This window comes from Phyllopteryx taeniolatus, chromosome 21 (genome assembly GCF_024500385.1).
Source record: "Phyllopteryx taeniolatus isolate TA_2022b chromosome 21, UOR_Ptae_1.2, whole genome shotgun sequence".
Lineage (NCBI taxonomy): Eukaryota > Metazoa > Chordata > Actinopteri > Syngnathiformes > Syngnathidae > Phyllopteryx > Phyllopteryx taeniolatus.
In genome coordinates this window covers 12,196,494-12,219,105 of record NC_084522.1, presented here as the reverse complement: position 1 = coordinate 12,219,105, position 22,612 = coordinate 12,196,494, and the positions used below count along the sequence as shown (strand labels likewise).

Here is a 22,612-nt window from a genome sequence, read left to right as displayed (position 1 = left end):
AAGAAAGGGTTGGCGCTTGATTATTCCTTACTAAAATCACAGGGTCTAATCCCAAATCTCAAAATTTGGGGCTCAGGCAGGAATGGCTCGAAATGTTGGAAACTAGTTTATGCAACATATTGTAACAATGGCCGACACAATTCTTGAAGCTGAGGAGGTGTGAGAGGAAGAGGTCGGTCTTTTTTGTTGTGGGGATAAACAGAGAAAAGATCAGCTGTATCCGTTATGTTACATAATGTTGATTAACCGTTCAAGGAAGGCAGAGATGTTCCTTTTATGCCACTCAGAATGTTAAATTATTTTACCATGCTGCTATTACGATTTACCATGCTGCTTCGAGGCTGGAGGCAGGTTACTAAAACTGCCCGTCATCTACTTGTACAAGCAAAGTATCAAGGATTGAATGATTAAAGCGAACAAACAGATAAATAACAGTATCATAACCAACTGGAAAGTGCCTGGTGGGATACAAGGTGGTTTATGACCATGCATTTTTAGTTTTCTCTTATTATTGGTATGTTCTCTTAAGTTAAACTTAGCAGTGTTGGTGGCATAATAAGGTCCCAACGGGCAAAAGTGAATAGTTGGGAGCTGATTAACAAAGACAAATATCTACTTCACACAAAGACAGTTATGGTTGCCTCACATCTCATAGATTTCCTTGGTATTTAATCTAGGTTATTTAATGCCATTGTGTCGAGTTTCTCCCTCTTCTTACTTGATAGCACACACCACATCAATCACTGGAACAGGTTAGGACAAACCGGCGTGAGTGTGAGTTTATAAATATGCATATGCACCAAATTCCCTCAGCGACCAGCACTGTATTCATGTGAGACCCCCTTTGCAGGGGGCTGTTCCACGTTGGCAATGTCAACACCATAAAGGCTGCAGTGTAGATGACCTCCCAGGCTGCACCTCCTTTGATTGATTTCACAAACCATTTAGTCTCCCTGACCACTCTTCCTCCACTAATATATTCCCCTTCTTCCTCCATCACTGAGCATTTTTGAATTGACTCCTGCTACTGCACTGTCATTTATCTCCATTTCACTCATCTTCGCACTCTGTAATTCTCCATGCCCTTCGGCCGTCTTCAAAGTTGAATGACTCCTTGTTTATGACCCTTGCAAAAAAAAAAAAAAAAAGACATCTGTTCTCTGCCCACCTTGTGCTGTCTCTTTGACTGTTGCTCGTACTCCCTCTTCTCTGCTCCACTTGTCTGCACACATCGGCAGCGATTCAGCGTCAGACTGACTTCAATCTGCTCAATATTCTTTGCAGGTGAAAGAGGTTACTGGAAGCTCAATTTTTACTCAGACTTTACTGTGAAAATGGCGGTATGGGTCTTAGATATACTGTCACAAATGCACTTCATTTCAAGGCTAGAGACTAACTGAATGTGGCAAAAGTATTGTAAATTTTATTGAACAGCAGTTTTTACAGAAGGCTCACACATAATTATAGTCATGCATACACGTATACTATATAACGCACGAAATCATGTTTTACAGATAATACAATTAAACATATATTAATATTAAAAATATAGACTTATATATATTAGTAAGAATGAATAGCACGTAAATGCCCAGACATTAACCAAATGTGGACTAGGGTCAGAACTAACTTTTAAAGTTAGCAGCTGCATGATGTTATCACAACATGTTGTCAACAATAAAAATAATATTTATGAAACTGAACAAGGGAAATAGATATTTGTATTGGACACGCTGTCATTAGACAAAAAAAAAGTAAGAAAATAATTGAATGCAATTATCAATTAATTGGCTTTATACTGTATTTTGTACTGACTTATAATGGCTCGTTGATCCAACAGGTTCAGTATATTAATGGCACATTTTTTTCTTCTTTCTCTTTTTAAACAAAGGGACATACTATATAACATATACAGTATGAACCTAGTGACAATTAATTCCATTCATGACAGTGCGTCTGAGTTCCTTATATCAGACGATGCTGACAAAATGTTTGAAATACAACAAAATAAAATGTATTCATCCGGTTGTTTTGATGCAGTCTAGTGTGGAGTGCATGGAGGAGAACACTATGTATAGATTCACACAACACACGTTAAAAGGCCAAACTTGTCATTAAGTGTGCAACTGTCTATAAACTGATATTGGTGTATCAATACTGTCTTGTGAGAGATATAGCACAATATTGATATTTTGTCCTACCCTTAATCTGAGCAGTGTTGAGAAAAAAAACTGGTATTGAGTTTTTGGGAAACATTACCACCCGTTTGCTGCATCATTGCTTTTATATCCATAATAATGGATGGTCTTGACAAAAATGTTCAATATTTCAGAATCAATAGTCATTTGGGATGAGAAAAACAACAAACTTACTCGTCCTGAACGAGTTCATTTTGTTCTTCGATATGCTTTTGCGTGAGGTTGTTTCACAACGATAGTCCATTTTCACAAAACACTATTAAGCCGGACCATGAGTTTTTTGACACAGATGAAGATATGTTCCCCTGGAAACATAAAACCCTTAAACGGTGTGGCTATCAGTGAAATATCACAGTGAGCACCTACATCCACACATCAGGGTGTCTTGGCTGGGAATTTCCGACAACAAAAGATCCCTTCAACAGCAATGTGGCTTAATATCCCACAACTATAGTGTATATTATTTCTTATTTATGGAATGAGGCAACCCGGACAAGGTAATGTTCAGGTGCAGAGAGGTCCAAAGATTTGTCCAGACTATTGACTACTGGTTCCCTGATTGCAGTAAAGGTTCTTGATCATGTCCCTTGAAACAACCTGCCACCACATTGACTTGAAGTCAATGCATGACTAGTATGTTTGCAAACAATGGCTTATTTGTACATCCATTTTACCATATTTGATTTCTTCACATTGGAAGTCAGGTTTAGTCCCCATTTCTCTAATCTGCAGGTTCACCAAAAGCGGTTACTGTAGTGATGTTACGGGTTGTGCCGAATCTTCGAGGTGTGTGTCGAGTTATGAAGGGGGCGTGTCCACGAGGCGCGTATCAAGGCTTGCTTCATTTGGGGGAGGGGCCGGAAGTGATGACGTCAGAAGCTTCGCTGCCTGGCAGTACCACGTGACCGCTTCGGGAAGTGGTTCAGAATTTGGCACGATGTGTGACACTTTGACACAGCAATATAGACCCCGGCAACCAGCTCTGTGAAAATGTGGGTTTATGCAATTGTCCAAAGTTGACAAACACATTACACAAGCTGCCATACTGGTACATCTCAATAAATAAAAGCTTAATTTAGTTAAGTAGTTCAATTCAAAAATTGAAACTCATATTCTAGAGATGGACCACACACACTGAAATAGTTAATGATTTTTTTATTCATGGATAATTTTGATTATAGCTTACAGCAAATGACAACTCCAAATTCACCATCTCTAGAAACTAGAACATAACGTAACAAACTATTGTGAAACAATGGAATTGATTTTGAATGTAGAATTTAGCCAGAAATGTTCCCTCTGAAAAATATTTTCCCAAGTGTTTAATGACTACGTGTATGAGTACTGAAATCAATTGAGTTTTCTACCATATTCAAATTTTTTTTAGACGTGCCTGTATATGATTACTACCATTTTGGAAACAGTTACGCACACAGAATACGTTCAAACAATATTTTATTATTTCATGCCGACATAATATTTGGTCAAACCTTTTTTTTTGTTTTGTTTTGTCAATTATAGTCATTTCCAAGTGCCACAACAACCACCATATTGCAATGCATCACATATTATGTGGCCTAAGATACAGTTGCTTGTGATTATACACTTGGTCAGCAGGTGGTTTTGTGTGCACATGAAGTACTGAAATACTGTTGATTATATAAAAGAGGAAACCAATTGGTTCGTTCATTGTTGAGTGAATGTCTCATTTTCTCTTGTGTATTCATAATTGCTCTTTAACCAAGCAGAAATATATTTTATCCTTACACTTGATTATTCCGATAGAATTGTCAGTAGAATAATCAATTACTAATTGCAGCACTACTGGATGCAAATTCTTATTTGTGACAGGTCTTGTCTGTTTCATGTCACTTCAGAAACTGAGAAAAAGTAAGTCATAGCATAGAATTTTCATAGAATAAGTGAAAACCTACTATCAATTGGTTTTAAAGAGACAATAAACTTAGGATTTCCATGACAATATTAATATACAGTATGTATATGAGTCCCCATAGCATAGGTTCCTCGTTTTCCTCATTAGGACAGCCTGAAGCACATTGAAAGTTGAGTAATTCTCTGCAGTGTTGTCAATAAAAAGACTCATATTACGCACATTTAATTTAAAGCAATTGTATCAGCAACATATAGCTCAGTGTTAGGAACGTATACAGACATTTTTGGGAGCAAGTGCTCAAGCCAAAAATAGGACACCCATTGCCAAAACTATTCATACAATTACAAAAAAAAAAATTTGTGCATTGATTATACATTATGTATTAATTTCTGTTAGCACAATCAATACAGTCAACAATATAACTTAACATGTTGAAGGTACAGTGGAAATAAAAAGGCTACACACCCCTGTTCAAATGGCAGGGTTTTGTGAGCTACAGAAGTGGGACCGAGATAAAAAAAAAAAATATTTAACCTGTAATCTGTACAAATAAATTGAAAAAAACAACAACAATATTTTAGAGAGGGGAAGTAAAAATAAACAAGAGATAACATGGTTGCAGAAGTGCGTACACCCTCTTTTAAATGAGGATGTGGCTGTGTTTTGAATTAAGCAATCACATTCAAACTCATGTTAAATGGGAGTCAGCACATACCGGCCACATTGAAAGTGCCTCGGGAAACCCCCAAATAAATCTCATATGTTCTAGTAGGCGTTTCCAGACATTTTTATAGTCACATCTTACAACACATCAGGGGCATCTCTTTGTTTAAAGGTGTTCGTCAGAACAAGGGCACAAAACAATTCTAAAGCATCAATTTCATATATGTATAATTCTCCCAAGAACTCAAATAAATGCATGTCAGATATCAAAACACTTTGAGCGGAATTGAAGACACGGATGATAATCTTTCATATTTGTAAAAATATTGATGAATGAAGAAAAAATGTGCTGCAGCTAAAAGTGCACTTTTTTTCATCCAGGGCAAAAGGGCAGGTGCTTGGGCACCAATAGGAGTTTCTTTGTGTGCACGTGCCTGCTCAAAGTGGCTTTGAAGTAATATTGCTCAGCAACTAATAATAAACAGCAGTACTAAACTTTTAGAATAAACTCTTTGTTGGACAAGCCCGAGTTAGCCATATCATACAGCGAAACCAACTGATTGTGCCTCTTGCCTCGACAGTGAAATATTATGATAAATGGGAGGACTATATGAATAGCAGCTCTATGTAGAAGTGACTCCACAGTTGTCCGCTGATCGTAAAACACAACGTCTGTGGCGTTTGAAGTCTCAAAACGGGTTGCATTCTCTATTTTAGCAGGCTGGCGGCTGAACTCTTGTGACACAGATTTCATTAAAGCCAAACTTGCCTGAGAATATTTTGTGCTTTTCAACACTTTGAACACACATTGCTCCATACCAGTTTGTCGCCTTTGTAGTAGTAAGTATTGGTTTTTGTGTGAGCTATAAAAGAAGGTTTGATGCATTTGACTGATGGCCACAGACACACACTCACATTCTCCAACGATCCAGTAGTCTCTGCAAACGTTCCCACACATTTGCCTTCAAAAGAAGCTGCAGCATGGCTGCCATACCTATTGTCGGCCCCACCTGTGTTTGGGTGTTCCAACCGGTGCTGCTGTTAGTGCAGCTGCTTGTCTATATGTAGCAGTATTTGCTCAGAGCTTTTAATGACAGCGCTATTCCTCTGATGTAATGTTTGTTGTTCTGTTTTGCTTCAACACATGTCGACGGCGGCACTTGAACTTACAAGATGTGTTTTGGTGTGTTTTGCTGTTAAATGGCTTCCCAGTGTGTTGCCAGTTGACTTGTCCTATGAGTTCAACTTTAATCTGGCAGTTGCCATGAAACCAACACTTGTGTTTACATGCACACTTAATGGCTTATTTCTTACTATCGAAGGTTTTAGCACACTGCTCCACAAAAACGATGAGTAGGAGGAAGAACTTGTCATTCATATGTAAATTGACGATAATGTCTTTGATATCACCCAAAAGACCATCTTAAGGCGTTTTCACTACTCCTTTCAGTTTTCAGTCTTTTCAGTGTTTTGCTCCCTCTTTTTTTATCTTCTCTTATATCATAAATTATGGAGCAAAGTAAAGGAGAACTCCCACTTCAGAATTCCCATTGTAAGCCTCAGCCTTCTGCACTTTGAGATAGACATTCGCTTAAGCATCCAGTTAAAATGGGAAATGGAAGCAAGGTTTCGGCCCGTGCACCTGCAGAGTGTAGGGGGGGTTAAGACGGAAAAGTAAGTCGAGAGTTGACGCCTTGCTCTGTATTCATAGGCAGAAAACCTGATTTGAGATCACTCACGCTAGACTTGCAGCAGACACATAGCGTCTGCTGGGAGAGATGGGCGAACAAACAGAGTGAGCTTTTTCTACCTCAAGCTCTGCCTTATTTTCTTACCTATATATACATCTTTGTTTTTCTCATGTGGCCTTATTAAGGTATTGTTCTGTTCAAAAAGTTAAACTGCAAAAATTGCTCTACACAGCAGTAATTCTGTTTAGGTTTTGCTGTCCTACTTAATAAATGCCACAGTTTAATTTAAACCAAACCATGATAGAAACCCAAAGAAGAAGCAGCAGCAGTGGCTTTTTATGTGCCGCAGCATTTTTGTTCATTTCCAGAAGTTGATAGACATTTTATTTAACAACGACAACATATTTTTTTTTCAAGTTTGGGACTGTAGGTTTTGGGACTAAGTGTTTTGCGCTTGTTGAGATCTCAAGTGCACACAATTTGACTATTTTATAGATAACATTGCCACATGCAGATGTTGTAAAACGAGCCTGATAAAAATCAGCACACCAAAAGGCCACACACATCAGCGCATTGTCTTTTGTCACTTTGGGTTCTGTGTCCTTCGTTTATCATTGCCCCTTTTGATGCTGTATAGCCTTTTTCTCAACCTCACCCAATGCCCTCACCCCTCACCTCTCTATCTTTCTGCTCTTAAATATTCCAAACCCTTCTTCCAACTCTCAAAGAGCGGCAAATGGGTTGATGACTCCATGGCCATGTTAGTCTGTTGCTGTGCTTTTAGCCTAATGGAGAGACAGCTGTGCTCCCATTTCTCTCTCTCTCTCTCTCTCTCTCTCTCTCTCTCTCTCTCTCTCTCTCTCTCTCTCTCTCTCTCTCTCTCTCTCTCTCTCTCTCTCTATATATATATATATATAACTAAACGACACGACATGATGAGGCTTGTCACACCTACTCAGAAGTAATTCCATGGAGCAGACCACTGTATTAATATGCACAGTATTTTAGTTATAAATCTAAAAAGGAACATTAGTGTGCAAGCTTTCTGTATTCGTTTTGAGGGCCTGTGTGCAGACACATGAATATTTTGAGTTTATACAGTATGTAATCACCTTGGATAACCACTAAAAAATGGTTTAAAGTGAAAATAAATCAACATTAAACATTTTTGGCAAAAAGCGCTCTCATAAGCCTAGCTAGAAGTACTTAGGAGTACACTATTTAATGTTGCTGTAATCTGCATAATGCTACAAATTTGGCAGTAAGTGGATGTGGGGTGCACTTTTAATTCTGATCTATAATTGGACACATTTTAGAGTAAAGCAAATTTTCTCCATGTGCCATATGCCCTTTTGTGTTTCAAAAAATAAAAACATCCTACATCTTTCATGCATATTTCTGTTTAGCCTGCATCTCTGTGCGTGTGTGAGTTTCTCTGTGTGAATGCTGGATTGAGGTATAAGTAACAGTGTTAAGGGATGAGCTGGTTGTGGGGTCGTATCTTTTCAGATTAGAGAGCTTAGTCCCTTCGCTCTCTGTGTAATTAATGGGAGATGGAGCGAGAGAGGCAGATGAAGACAAAGAGGCAAAGAACAGGTTATGGGCACACACGCATAGACACCCCTAGCGGAAGAGGGACTGTATGTATTAAGAGAGTATGGGAGTGGACCATTGTGTGTGGAAGTTGCAGAAGGGCAGCCAAAACTATTACAGTGAACCCCCATTTATCACAGGGGACACGTTCCTGCCCGACCCGCAGAAACTGAAAATCCGCAATATAAAGAGATGCTTTGAACACATTAAAACCTACCTATAAGACTGTAAATCATCATAGTTAAGTAACAAACAAAATGACCAAGGAGAGTAGTCATCTACCTGAATCGTGCACCCCAAATGACATTTTTACAGTAAATGCCACATGCTAAATAACTGTGCTTGATAGTTTACTTTTTTTAGTATTAAAATAACATGCACCTAATAATATTTGGTTGTAATTACGTAATTGCCAAAAATCAATGGATTGATCATGATGTTATGAGACCAGAGTTTGATCGCACTTGATTTGCATTGCAGATAACGAGTGCTTTTGTATTACACGTGATACCTCATGTGATATTGACAGTTTTGGCATCCTCTTAGTTGATAAGACCGTCAGACAGGATTTCTTGTCATTCTTGTGGAATGTGTGAAGTGAAATGCAAATGTCTTCTTTTTTTCAGTCATGTAACTCGATTTGTTTTCTCAGCCACATAAGTCTGCATTCTAGTTTTGTGACAAGATTGGAATATGGATGAGGTGGCAGAGCGTGAGGAATGAAAGATGGATATGAAGGAGTGATTGAAGGAGGTGGCTAATCCGTCCATCTGTTACAAGAACAGGCAGCGAGTTTGCGATTGGAAGATGCTTCCTATGTGTGCGTGACAGCTGCAGGATAGGATTTAGCACTAGGATACAAATTCTCTCATTTTTTCCTCCGGTTTAACAAATGTGGAGATTGCTGAAAGTAGGAGCCGGAGGTGAGGAAGATGAGAGATGACAGAAAATTTAAATTTAATTTAAATTAATCATATGTATGTACATAATGAAAAAGAAATAGACTAAAGTAACTTCCCTCTTTCTTAGGATTTGAAATAAACCGTGTTGTATGTCAGCTGAAGGGCTCTGAAGCCACTGAACTTTAAATTCCTCTCAGTGGGCCTGGCAATGTGATGTAGATAAAAGCGCTATATAAAAAAAATCACCAAAATGTTTTTGTTTGCCAAAACAAAACATTTAAATCAGATTTGAATTTATGGCGCATATGCCCATTGTGGTCCAACATCTTATCTTTGCTACTTTTGTGTGTACAATCTGTGTGATTGCACCAACATTCTGAAGATGATGCTCAACGAGGTGGACACGAGTAGGAGAAGTTTTGACAGTGATCTGTTAGCACTGTGGCAGCTAATCCATAAACTTGGTCAACCGCACACTTAAGCTCACGCTCAAAACACACATACACACAAACACACAGTACATGAATACACACAGACATTTCCTTCCTATTGACCCTGGACCTTTAAAGAAAACAACTTGATCAACTGAGCAGAAGCTGCTGTCATTCAAGAGTTCCTTAGCACCCGCCCCTTTGTTCCTTCCCATTACTCTTGACTTTCACCAGGTCGATATCTATTTAGTCGTCACTCAACTACACATGAACGGAAGGCTCAGCGGTGACAGGCTGCAATGTAAAAGTCCAATGATGAACACAGAGAAAGCAGAGAGGAAAAGGAACATGAAGGAGGTTAAAACTAAGTGGAAGAGATTCTAAGATGGTAAAAACACTCAAAAAGAGGACGAGCATCCTCATCAGACAGCCGCGCACACACACACACCCTAGCTTTGATCTGTCTGGTATCACACTGTGCCCGACGCCTTGACATAAATAGAGCAATCCCGCTGTGCTGTGTGTGTCTTGTGGCAAGAGCACCACTGTGGCCTATGTCGCTACTTAGGTCAAACTGAGGCCAAGTGACAGAAATGTGTAAATATAAAATAAGTCATTGCAAAGTCATGTCTACATTGAGTCGGTGTTATAGTTGACCCACCCGACTGAATGGCTTTCTGTCTCCACGTGTGCCCTGTGATTGACTGGCGAACAATCCGGGGTGTCGTCTGCCTTTTGCCGAAAGTCAGCTGAGATGGGGCAGGGCAATCGGTAAAGAAAGTGGACGGATGAGTGTCTACATAGAGATTAAATTTGCATTGAGACTGCACAACCATATTCTGTTGTCAGGACACATACGGGTTATTTTAAAACAGGTAAAATACAATTGCCAACTTTTCATTAGGCACAATATTAAAGGACTTCATGATTTTTTGTTTGTTTGTTTGTTTTGTTTTCTCGACATCCACAAAGATTTTCATAAGGTAATCAGATATATAATTGAAAACTGCTGGCTTAGGTGATACACATATCCTAAACATTTAACAGATGTATGGATGAATTTATTCCGTCTTCTCTAATAAAAAAATAAAAATAAATTAGTGTAGTATTGGATGTCACTAATCTGTACAAGTATATTTAATGTTGTGACCAATCGGGAAATCGTTCATTTATAGTAATCATAGTACATAGGTATGTTATTATATTACTATTGTTATCCTTAACAGGTGAAACCTGGTGCTACTTGTGTGTAGAAGCTAAAGTACATGACACAGATCTTCAGAGCGCCATGCAAGCCACAATAGAATGTTGCCTGAAGACGAGTACATAGTCTCATTAAAGAACACCCTCACACACACCACAGCATTCACTCGATGACCCCCAGTCACACATTGTGGCATGCACAAAAACAAAAACAGCAACCGCAGACCTAAATGGGTCAGGCTAACCAGCTCGGTCTTACCCACATTCGTCATACGCAAACAGGAAATGTGCATTCATTAATTTTTTAGCACAAACTGCATACGCGTCCTATAATAAGTAATAGGCAACCGTATGATTGTCTGTATTGTTTTTGTCCTTTCCCTCAAGCACATGCTTTCACAGAAGACATCTCTAGACATTTGATCTTCAAATTCCTTTTATTCTTGCAAGATATGAGCGCATGTTTAAATCCAATTTCATGCAGCAGAAATACACACACGTGTGTGTGTGTGTGTGTGTGACCCCCATATGCAAACACCTGTCGCTGGTAGCAGTTGAAGGAATGATTGATGAGCGTTTGCGCGTTTGGGCTCTTTTACATAGCAGCTCTATGATATATGAGCAGTGGCTGATGGAACACCCCCAGGTAATGTATTGCTGAGGCACTGCAGGGAAAATGTCTCATTTATTTATTTACAGCAACAAATCAATAGGCCAAAGTTGCATATGAGAATCATTTTCCAACACTCTGCCTATTGAATACAGCGGTGCCAACATGTCTGAGAATGAAAAAGGAAAACTTGGATGATTTATTGCTGTACATACTGTAAACTGAGTCATTATGGCTAAGTCCCAAAAGCTCTGGTTGATTCGACGTGTGAATGTTGTTAAAATACAATCAATCAGAAGAAGCGCCTGCCACTATCATGGTAGTGTTTTATTTAGTCAGTTTGTTCTCGTTTTACTGTCATTGGATAGCATGTTTCTTCTGTGGTTGTTCACTGTGATCATTGAGAACGTTTCTATTCATTAATGGTTGTCTGTTATCATCTGTTAGGTTTGACTACCAGGAGCTGCTCCACAATTCCACCTTTTGTTTGGTGCCTAGAGGTCGACGCCTGGGCTCCTTCCGCTTCCTTGAGTCCTTGCAGGTAAATAAATGTGAAAAATATATCACACATTATAAAGCAATAGTCATAAGTAATGTGTACATTCTGTGTTATATTTCGGGCATTATTTACTAAGGTTTGCGCACACAAACAGATGTGGAAGGTGATCTACTAAATGGGAATACCTGGGATTGCACCTACCAAGCGGGCAAAATAACCTTTTATATTTCGAGAGTATGTATCTATCCAAAGTAGATGCATATTAATCGTGGCCAGGAGGAGGTGATGGGGAAAACACGTATTTTCCGCTCTTGTAAACATTTTTGAAATGCCCAAAACAAACATTATCAAGTTTGTCTATTTAGCAATGCAAATTTGGAGCTTCTGGAATAATAATAAAGACAGACTTGGAGCAAGCCACAAGAATACGTCCCGCCAAATCACTTAGGACAAAACTTAAATTCTGCATTTCCTTGTGTCCAGTTCATTTTAATGCACTGTGACAATTGGTCCTAGCCTTTCCCAAAGGAGTTTTAAACGTAATGTTATTATGGAGGATGGACTGTTACATCCATTTCGCATATAATTGGGATGAGTTAAATAAAACAAAACATGACTTTTACGCTATTGTTGGCTTTCCCAAAACTATCAGAGCAATAGCTTTCTTTTGCCTGATTGCCTCCTCCACTAACACTATCAATTCCATCACCTTCAACTTCATTTTGTGCTCTCAGTGCTCTTCCAAATTTTCCATCAGCGATACCTAAAGTGCAAACCCCATTTAAATAGGGTGGTCTCCACCACTTTTATACCTTTGGCTGGTTGTCTTAGTAGATGACATACAACATGACCACCAAAAGCATGCGCAAACTGTTAAAATGAAGACTCAATTTAGCACCCAAACTTTGGTATTTTAGTAAATCAGGCCCTTAGTGTTTTTTTTGTGCCTGCCTCTATTATAACTGGCAGTTTAAATGTAAACTATGCATCTGCATTTAAATGAAGTGTAAATGTGCAAAACTCATCCATAGCAGAATTTTGCATGTGGTTTTTAAAATATTTGCTAGCACAGAAAACGTTTTTCTCAGTTGGACTCCGAGGCACCAGTGCACAGCTGTGCAAATACCTGTGGTTGCAAGGGTTCACCATGAACACAAACATCTTTAATACCATTGTGTTTGTTTTATTATCGTTAGTGTTGGAAGTAATCTTCATGCACACCAGATGATGTTGAAATGTATTAAAATTGTCCCTAACAGCAGTGAGCATTGTAAGCAAAGACTATTAGTGACACATATCAGGCTTTAGAGCTGAAGAGTCACGATTCAAGTGCCACTGCAGACAAATGAAAATGTCAGCTATAGTTGTTGTAGGAATACTAGTCTGCTTCCTGACTACTCCCGAAGGCACCTATCACACTCCCCCTAACTCAAGAGGTGCAGCACTCAGTGTACCCATTTCACAGCAACACAATTATACAACAGAGTGTGAGTTGAATTTCCCCATGAGGGATTATGATGATGTAGTGGTACATTTGTCTGATTTCTGGCATACATTAATCCCTCGTTTATCGTGAGGATTACATCCAAGTGTTTCTGTATGTTATTTATATAAATATAAAAGTTTCATTTATGCAATTCAGTGCCAACAAGTGAAATTTTAGAGAGGTGCAAGTATTCTAATTGTCTACTTGAGGTCGCCATCCACACACTACACGAGACATGTACACAAAACGTGTGTGTACTCTGCTTGAGTGACGTGAATGCCAATCATGAGAACATGATGCGTATGTGCTCGTTCATGCCTTAAGCATTAGGCACTGTGCCTCACCGTGACGTTCTTGTGATGTAGTCAGTGCAAAGCATTGTGGGAAGTACTGTAGGCTTGGCAGATTCTGCTGCTTCCCATAATTCTTTGTGGTGATGTTTTAACTACAGTAATGAAGTTAGAAAATCAAGCTAAACGTTCTTGCATTTTTTCCTGTCCATATTGTTATGAGTGTGCGCATTAGCTATACGTCAGGCTAAGGTTGGTATCTCTGGCTCTGGCTTGTGTGTTAAACAGTGATTTTCTGGTCATGTTCTTTATATCCTCAAGCAATTTGGTGACTTACCAATGTATGCGTTGTGATTAGTCAATAATGTTTCTTTTTTTGTTTTGTTTTGTTGTTTTGCAAAGAACAAAAGCCCATTTGTCCTTTTATATGAGTCATTGTTGCAATGTTAAAATCAAATAAAGAAATAAAGGTAACAGTACCAGAGCTTTGCAGGTGAGTAACTATACTACATTGATCAATAGTAGAAAAAAAAAATGCACTGACTCCACAGTAATTGAACTGCGATATAAAAAGGGGTTTCTGGATATGGAACTGCCAGTCCCAAATTCTTGATGGGACCCATTGTCTGTGCATTATCCTGAATGATCCAGGAAGTGTTCTGCTGACCAACAAGCAGATTGACAAACAAACTCAAATGTGACGCGTCATGAATGTTGTGTTAACACTGCAGCCTTTGCTCGACTGAATCAGACCCAGGAATTTGAAATGATTTTCATTATAGCAAACAAGTCTAATGGTGACTGTCTTTTACACAGCACTGTATAATTGTGATGACTAATGCGAACAATAAAACTGAAAAGGAAATTTTCCAACTGTGACTTATTTACTCACAAGGTCTAAATCTGTAGGAGTGCAAAATACTGGTAGAGGGGCCAAAATACAATTATCAATTGAAAAAGCCCAGTTTCAGTAATGTACAGCAAATACACAGAGTGATCATGGAACTCCACGTTGCAGATTATTAATGCTCCACAGTTTTAGTTGGAATAGTCTTTTGTCCGTAGACACCTCAGTTAACATTCATATTTGTGTAGTTTATGTTATGTAATACATGCACGTAACATCAAGCAAGTTTTCAACCAAAAGTTGGAGTTAGCAAAAAAGTTGGTTTTTATGACGCATATTGAGTCCTCCCCGAACACACCATAAGCTCAAGACACAGCTCAAGAAGTGACATTGCAATTGACCAACACAGCGCGTGGCACTCCACACGCAATGGCGAGCAACGTGTTGGAATATGTGAAGGAGGAGGATTTCGACGTACAGGAGCACCCAACTGAACTTGGCATCGTCAAAGCGTACACGTTTGAGCCGATTAGACAGTGACGACGACGAGCGGCCAAGTAGCAGCTGTACAACAGAACAAGAGAGTGGACACGGGTGCCAATATTTTTGAGCATGACTATACATATTATATATTCATATATATTTCAGTGACGCAGCACAAGCTTTTACATAGTATGCACTATTCCTATATAATGTGTGCCCCTCCCTCGAGTTGCGTTATAACACGCCGCACACAAAGTCCTTGCCGTGTGTCTGTTGGCTTGTCATATTGGCAAAAGTACAGACGTCAGTACTGAAAAGTACTGCGTGGGTCTTTTTTCCCAACTCCCCAGTGCATAGTAACCATAATAGTTGGAGGTATATACAAGGAAATCCTCACCTCTTGTCTGCGCCACTTCACTGGTGCATCGTGGCGGCTGATTTAGATTTGGTTCTCTTGCTGGCGGTGGAGGTCCCGATTGCCATAGGAAAAATAGTTGGCACCGCAGCTAGTTTCAGCCTCTACCTCTGTATCCAATGCTTTCCTGCTAAGTCTTTCTCAAAACACGGCGGTTCGAAGTGATCAGCACAGTTTGGAATGCTTGCAAGGCACCCATAGCTGACCACGTTTCTTCCCCTGTCGATTGACTTTGCCTATCCGCAAAGTCACGTATTCCTTTTTCACTTGGAAAGCCAAAAAAAACTCTTGCCACTCCCTGAACCATTTGTACAACCAAATACCACACAATAAACCATCGTGACATCGTTAAATCATACGACAACAAATATACAACAGCATGGAACAATAGCACACAACGCCGAATGAACAGGCTGTTTGGCTCGTGTGACGTCAGCGCGCTGGAAAGAGACGAAGACCGGAAGGCGCATTCTGCATCATATTTATCAATTTAACTGTTGTATATCTGCTATAAAATCACTTCGAAATGGCAGATGTGGTTTGTAAAGGGGTTCTAGAGTTATCAAGAATTTGTTTTAAATCTTTGTCCTCTGACCTTTAATGGTTACATCTCCAAATGGTCTGTCCAAATCAGTGCACTGTGTTGAGTGGAAATGTGGCCATCAGGCTTTATTTACTAGGCCTTCAAATTGAAACGAGCCCATAAACAAGCGCTGACGCATACACGACGTTAACACCGTCGTCATTTGTTGATGTCCATAGAGGAATATGTGCACTGACTGTAGTGAAACCGCCTAGAGTGGAGTGAGTGAGTTTAAATGTGGATGCTGCAGTTCTCCCTCTGCCACCCAAGTCGATGTTCTCGCACCCGAACAGGAAACAGTAGTGGCTGTTTTTAGATTTGCTTATTGCTGAGCTCCCCTGGCTGCTGCTGCACTCCCTTGGCCCCACTGTGAGCGTGTGTGTGTGTGTGCATGCGCGCGCATGTGTATGTGTGTGTGTGAGCGAGATTGAGGCTGAATGGACAAATCTGCACACAACCCACAGGGCTTGGCACCATCTACTGCTCCTTCTGTCTCGCCTTTCTGTCGTCTCGCTTTCTCTTCTCCACTCACACTACTTTTTGAGATTGTTTTTTTTTTTTTTTTTTTTTTTTTTTTTTCTTCATTTTAGTACCAGCTGAGCCCACAAAGAACTGGCAATTACCAATGCGGTTAGACATGTAACGGCATCTTTCCAAAATATACGCGAACAATCCAACGCCCACATACAGTACAGTAAGTGTGCTCCCATCTAAAAACAGCTACACAACACAGTCATGTAACACACACTCCAGTTTGGCTGGAGTGGGGTGTTTGGACACTTCCCCCTTGGGTCAGAGGACTCACGCAAACCCCTGGCTTCCATTCCATTTTAGAGGACCTGGATTAGATTTGGATTATCACTGCAACCTTGTAACCTGGGGCTGCCTCTGGCACACGCTCACACATATACGCAACTATTCCCATTTGTGAGACTGTCCTTCAGCAGCTCTATTCTCGGACAAAATACACGTGGGAGACCCTGGGGGGAGGCCAGAGAGAGTGTTTGATCGACACTACTTTAGCTGCTGTTGCTGTTTTCAGGTGCTTTAACTAAGCAATAAAAGCATGTGACCTATAAAGTCTGCAGACCAAACTGAGGAGGAGGATCGGACAGAAATAAAAAGAGTACGCGAAGAGATTGAAAATGATTGACAAACATGAACCCAGGGGGTAATGGGGAGACCAGAGGAGGGCTGGGAAGGTGAAAAAAGCAGAGCAACATCAAAAAAACTGTCAGTGAGTTAGACGGATGAGGCAACATCAGAAGTCATCTCCAATAAAGCACAACTCCTTCGTGCATCAACCGACTCCTTCTTATTCCGTACCAGCTCCCTCCTGGTTAACATCCCCTGAGTGGTTGTTGCTCATTTGCACACTTAAGAGTCAGCACCACACGGTCAACATGGTTAGCCACATTTTCTTTCGCGTGAGTTGGAAGTCCCTAAACAAAACCTGCAGGGTGTCGTGGGGAAAAAAAAAAAAAAAAAAAGTAGTTATTACTCACACCGATGTCGCTCTTGGGGTCACACACTGTCAGCTGCAAGTAAACATGCAGAGTTTGTTTATGTCATGGGTCAATAAATAGCTGATTACTTCTGGAGTGACTAATATGTTGTTCACCAAATGTATCATTCCATCAGACACAGTGGTGACTTTGAATTTGTCATGGGGGAGTTGAAGTTTACTGTAGAATTGGCGCATGAAGCAAAAGAGAATTAAACCTTGTAGTCTACTATTTAAACACCAAATCATATAATTTCTTTTAACGAAAGTCTGCTATCTTAATGCCAACATATCGTCACTGTTGGACAGAAAACACGTATGTCCAAATATAGTAAATTTCATATTTTTTCACAAATTTATACTAATGGTCAGACCCTGTTATTTTTTTTACAAATGAATAAACAATCTAAAGTGTTGAAAATAGCTCGAGAAGAAATATATGAACTCTCTTCAACACTTCTACTGTATGAGAAGTGGCGTATAACTCCACCTCTTCTTGACTTCTCGAGAGTTTTATGGCATTGTTGCCATCCATCCATTTTCTGAGCCGCTTCTCCTCACTAGGGTCGCGGGCGTGCTGGAGCCTATCCCAGCTGTCATCGGGCAGGAGGCGGGGTACACCCTGAACTGGTTGCCAGCCAATCGCAGGCCACATAGAAACAAACAACCATTCGCACTCACAGTCACGCCTACGGGCAATTTTAGAGTCTCCAATTAATGCATGTTTTTTGGGATGTGGGAGGAAACCGGAGTGCCCGGAGAAAACCCACGCAGGCACGGGGAAAACATGCAATGCAACATGCAAACTGCACACAGGCGGGGCCGGGGATTGAACCCGGGTCCTCAGAACTGTGAGGCTGACGCTCTAACCAGTCGCCCACCGTGCCGCAGATTGAAAGTCGATTTTCTTTTTTTAGACAAAAGCGAGTGAAAGTAGTATTTCATATATTTGAGTAGGCTGCTTTGGTAAAAATCGATAGCTATAATGTTTCATTGCAGCCACAAAGATAGGTTTGTGTGCAGATCATTTACTGCCTGTTACACGGTCTAATCAGCTCATTGGTTATTGTTTTATTTTTTTTAAATTACATCACTCATGGCTCTTAGACATTAGAAATAGAGTTTGGGAAGATGGTGTAACCACAGTCGTTCGCTGTATATAGCAGGGGGTTAACTGTAATGTGATCAGCACAGCATCGGTTTATCAGTTCTCACTATTATCATTTATACAGGCGGCGTGTATACCGGTGTTGCTGAGCAACGGTTGGGAGCTGCCATTTTCGGACGTCATACAATGGAACCAGGCTGTCATCGAAGGGGATGAGAGACTGCTGTTACAGGTAATGCTAAAAAGACGAAATGATTCACACAGTTGTGTAATCATGATGGTTCAAATGGCACGTATACGTACTTGTATTATAAAGTAGTAGATTGGTAGGAGGGGTGTAAGCCAGACGTGTGGACTAGAGTCATTGGTGGTCGTTCATTATTCAGTGAAATGTCTAAGTTTCTCTTGTGTGTTTAGAATTGCTTTTTAACCAAGCAAAAAATATATTTAATATTTTTAGGACTTGCGACTTGACTAGGGACTTTCATGTCTCGACTTGAGACTTGACTCGGAACTTGAGGGCAAAGATTTCAGACTTACTTGTGACTTCCAAAACAATGACCTCTGGTGGAAGCCAATTGTGATGATGCAATTCAAGTTATCATTATTACAGGAAGTCCTCGAGTTACGACGTACTCGACCTACGACGTTTCGACTTTACGACGCCCGTGCTTCGTCCGCCATTTTGTCCCCAGCACCATAGTGTTTCTGCTTAGCTAGTGCATAGTGCTTGTCTGTCTTTGTGCGCCGGGAGTATCTTTGCCTTTTTCGCCCTCCTTTTTTCACACTCAGCAGTAATGGTAAGTACAGCATCTTATTTTTTGTATTTTAATATATTTTAGTTTCTTTAGACGAAGTGTTAACCTTTCCTGCTACGGTCACCTTCTCCAGGGCCGAGGTTGTCCTCCTCGGGGTGAACTCCCTTCTCTCGTTGCACAGCTGAGCTGGGTGGTGGCAACGATAAAGGAACGAAGCACCGATTTGCTGCTTTAATGGCTTTATTAGCTTCTCTGCACATTCAACGTCAACGGGTCCTCCGCTAATCGCTACTCTTCCCCGGTCGCCGTCGCTACACTTGCCACTGTACACACTCGCACCGGCGCGCACTCCTTCCTCCTTCGCAGTCCCGCCGGACGACGCCTGCGCTGTCCCGTCTCACTCACACATCGACGCACACGCTCACACACACTGAGCTTGCTGTCACAATCACGTGGGACAATACCCGTAACAGAAGTATTTCGACGTTAACGGTCAAATCCGACTTGCGCGGACATTCGGGTTACGTCGCCAGCGTAGGACCGGAACTCGTTCGTAAATCGAGGACTTCCTGTACTTCTATAATACCTCGCCTTATAACAGACCAGTGTACTGCTGAAATAATTTGTAATGATCTGTTATTTTGTGTCCAAATGTGTTGTTATTTGTGGGGAAAATAATACATTGTGACAAGCGTCTTTTTTACGTCCAAGGTACGTGTATATACGTAGGAGATTACGCGTGGATTTGATTTGAATGGATCTGCTTTGTATAACTAAGCAGTTATAACGAAGTTATTCAAAGCCTGCAGCTGCCTTACCTGTCTCAAATGGTGTAGCTGGATGTGAAGCTGCTGTGTGATTAACTATAGAGGTCTTAATTCAGATCTGACTCAAAAGCATCGGCTTGCACGGCCCTTGCCTCTTGTTACACGCGTAAACAGAATGAACGATCAAAGCCCGTGCCCTCTCAACAAGCGGCTTTATCGCACAAATGATATTTTCTCTTGTGGCTTGGACGGCTTCCAAGTTGTGGACATGAAATGGAGCTGTGCACGGGAACCCAAACAAGACCAAAAGAGGTCTGATGAGAGCAGACATGTTTAATTGGGTTCCAATTACTGTACATAGAAGAGCCTGACCTCGTCAGTGGCATTGCACATCGTCCTATAACACAACAATATTGACACTGACGCTGTGATCTCAGGCGAAAGAGTGTGACACTTTTGCACAAGAGGCCGATTGAGGTGAGGTGAATCTGTGAAAAGTACACCTTTCAAAGGAAATTGTCACTTCTCATTTGTGAACTCTTTTCTCTTTAGGTGCCATCCACAGTGAGAGCAGTCGGAAATGAGCGAGTCTTGGCTCTCAGGCAGAGAACACAGATGTTGTGGGAAGCCTACTTTTCTTCTGTGGACAAGATAGTCCTCACCACACTGGAGGTAAACTCCTTCTTTGACTCTGGATAATAGGCTATATGATGACGGCAGAAATGCCGGCTGCTGGTCAAGCCAACGCTACTGGGCGAAGAAAACGTATTTCTTTTGATATTTGATGATGAATCATGACAGAAAAACATAAATGCTAAATTAATACAAAGTTGAACTGAAATTAACACTGCATTTCACTTTAGTAGACCGTATTATCTGTGATTGGCTAGCAACCTCTCCAAGGCTCCGCTTGCCAGAAGTCAATTTAAATAGGCTCCAGCTCACCCATGACCTTCATTCTATTCAACTGTTTATTTCAAACTCAAGGTTTGTAAAATATGCACAACGAAAAGAAAGACAATCGAATCAAATACTGCTACAATAGCTCAAGGGTTAGTGTTCCTTTGTATAATAACTCATCAAATCTATAGTCATTACAATTTAGAATTAAAATTAGGTAAAGAAAACAATTAAAAAGACGGCATGAATGCTGACCCCAAATGCTGTATGGGCAGTAACTGTTTTTTGTTGTTGTTGTTGTTGTTGTTGTTGTTTTTTAAACTTCTTGTGGCTGCTTTGTACCAAGTTTAAACATTAAAAGTATTTGAACTTGTGAGTAGCCAGCCTCCCTGCCACCATGCAATTGCGTAAAGGAATGCATCATATCTTCTCATTTGCAGTGAAAATGTCTGCAAAAAGAAACAACCCAACTGCTGTGAAAACATAGATTTTCGTTTGCAGTCATGCACACTAAAACCTCTCTGCTGTTTACTGCCTGTGATTGCTTCTTTTAGAAAAGCTTTCCTGGGAGAGATTTCCATTTAAATCAAACGACCCCCTGTTATTATTATAGAGTTGGATTCCGATCAGTGCTGTCAAGTCCTAAATTTCTTTTCCTGTTTGACTTTGTTCTTGCTTTTTAGGTGCGGAGCACATTTTCAAAGCAGCTCACACCTGACGCGCCTGCAGTTTCAAAGACCCCTTTAATGTACATGACATGCTTTATCATTACGTTACAAATTTAAGTCAGAACACGCCGGCCTCTCTCTCTCTCTCACTTTAATCATCCAGTAGAAATGACACTTTTAATCTGTGCCTACTTGGCTACAGCTTCCTTCTCTGAATCCGTAGTAACCTGGACAAGACACATTTGTTGTTTTTGTTTTGGCGCAGACAGCAAATAGAAGATTTTTCTCAGAATTTTGATGTGACCACACAGTGAGCAGTGCATGTTTCCTTTGCACTTGCATGTTTATAAAAGCAAAGTCTGGTTGCCTTCAGTGTGTTTATGGGGATTTATGCTTGAGATAATAAAGCAAAGGTTCTGGAGGTTTGTGATAAGCTGCTTATATACATACAGCAAGCAGAGGGGGAACCTCTCCCCAGGGGAGACAGCTGTGCTGTCAGCCTGAGGTCAGTGAAGCGCAGGGCGACGTGGTGGGATGCCACAGTCGCCGCCTCACACGACCCCCCCTGTTGGTGCACATGAGAAGTGCAGTACAGAGAATGGATCATAGAGTGCTGCTGTTGCGTAAACACAAACAGAAAGTTAAATATCGCATGCAGGCTAGTTCATCCCGAAAACTTTATTTGTAGTTCACACTATAATGCACACCATAGATATACATATTTTTTATTTCTATTGGTGGGCAGTGGTGGAAAATAGCATGTGCGAAGTACACACGGGGGAATCAAAGATCTATAATCGAGGTTGGTCCGATCGCATGCGATAATACTGCCTTATTCAAAACAGAATGTCCTGAACTGAAATAAAATTGCATTTCCATTTCCGCAGAAATTCAAATAAATAGTAGAATAAAAGACAACTTGACCCATTCTCAATTAAAAAACAAACATATGTATTGTACATTGTATCACTGAATGATGCTGTCCAGAGTAGTTAGTTAGTAGTAGGCTGGTGTGGATGTAGTGCAACATCTTACAGTTAGCGTAATGTTGTTCTTTAGCGATGCAGAAAGTAGACGAGACTGAATCAACAGCACCTCTGCTGGTTTCAGCCAAGTGGT

General features: G+C 40.5%; 1 protein-coding gene across 1 annotated transcript in view; it reads left to right on the top strand.

The window, feature by feature from the left end:
* Positions 1-22,612, top strand: part of ext1c (exostoses (multiple) 1c) — a 71,679-nt gene that overhangs the window by 43,110 nt on the left and 5,957 nt on the right. Inside the window, exons 3-5 of the mRNA XM_061760268.1 lie at positions 11,633-11,726; positions 18,525-18,632; positions 20,478-20,597. Of these exons, the coding sequence (XP_061616252.1) occupies positions 11,633-11,726; positions 18,525-18,632; positions 20,478-20,597 (322 nt within the window). The remainder of the gene's footprint in view (positions 1-11,632; positions 11,727-18,524; positions 18,633-20,477; positions 20,598-22,612) is intronic.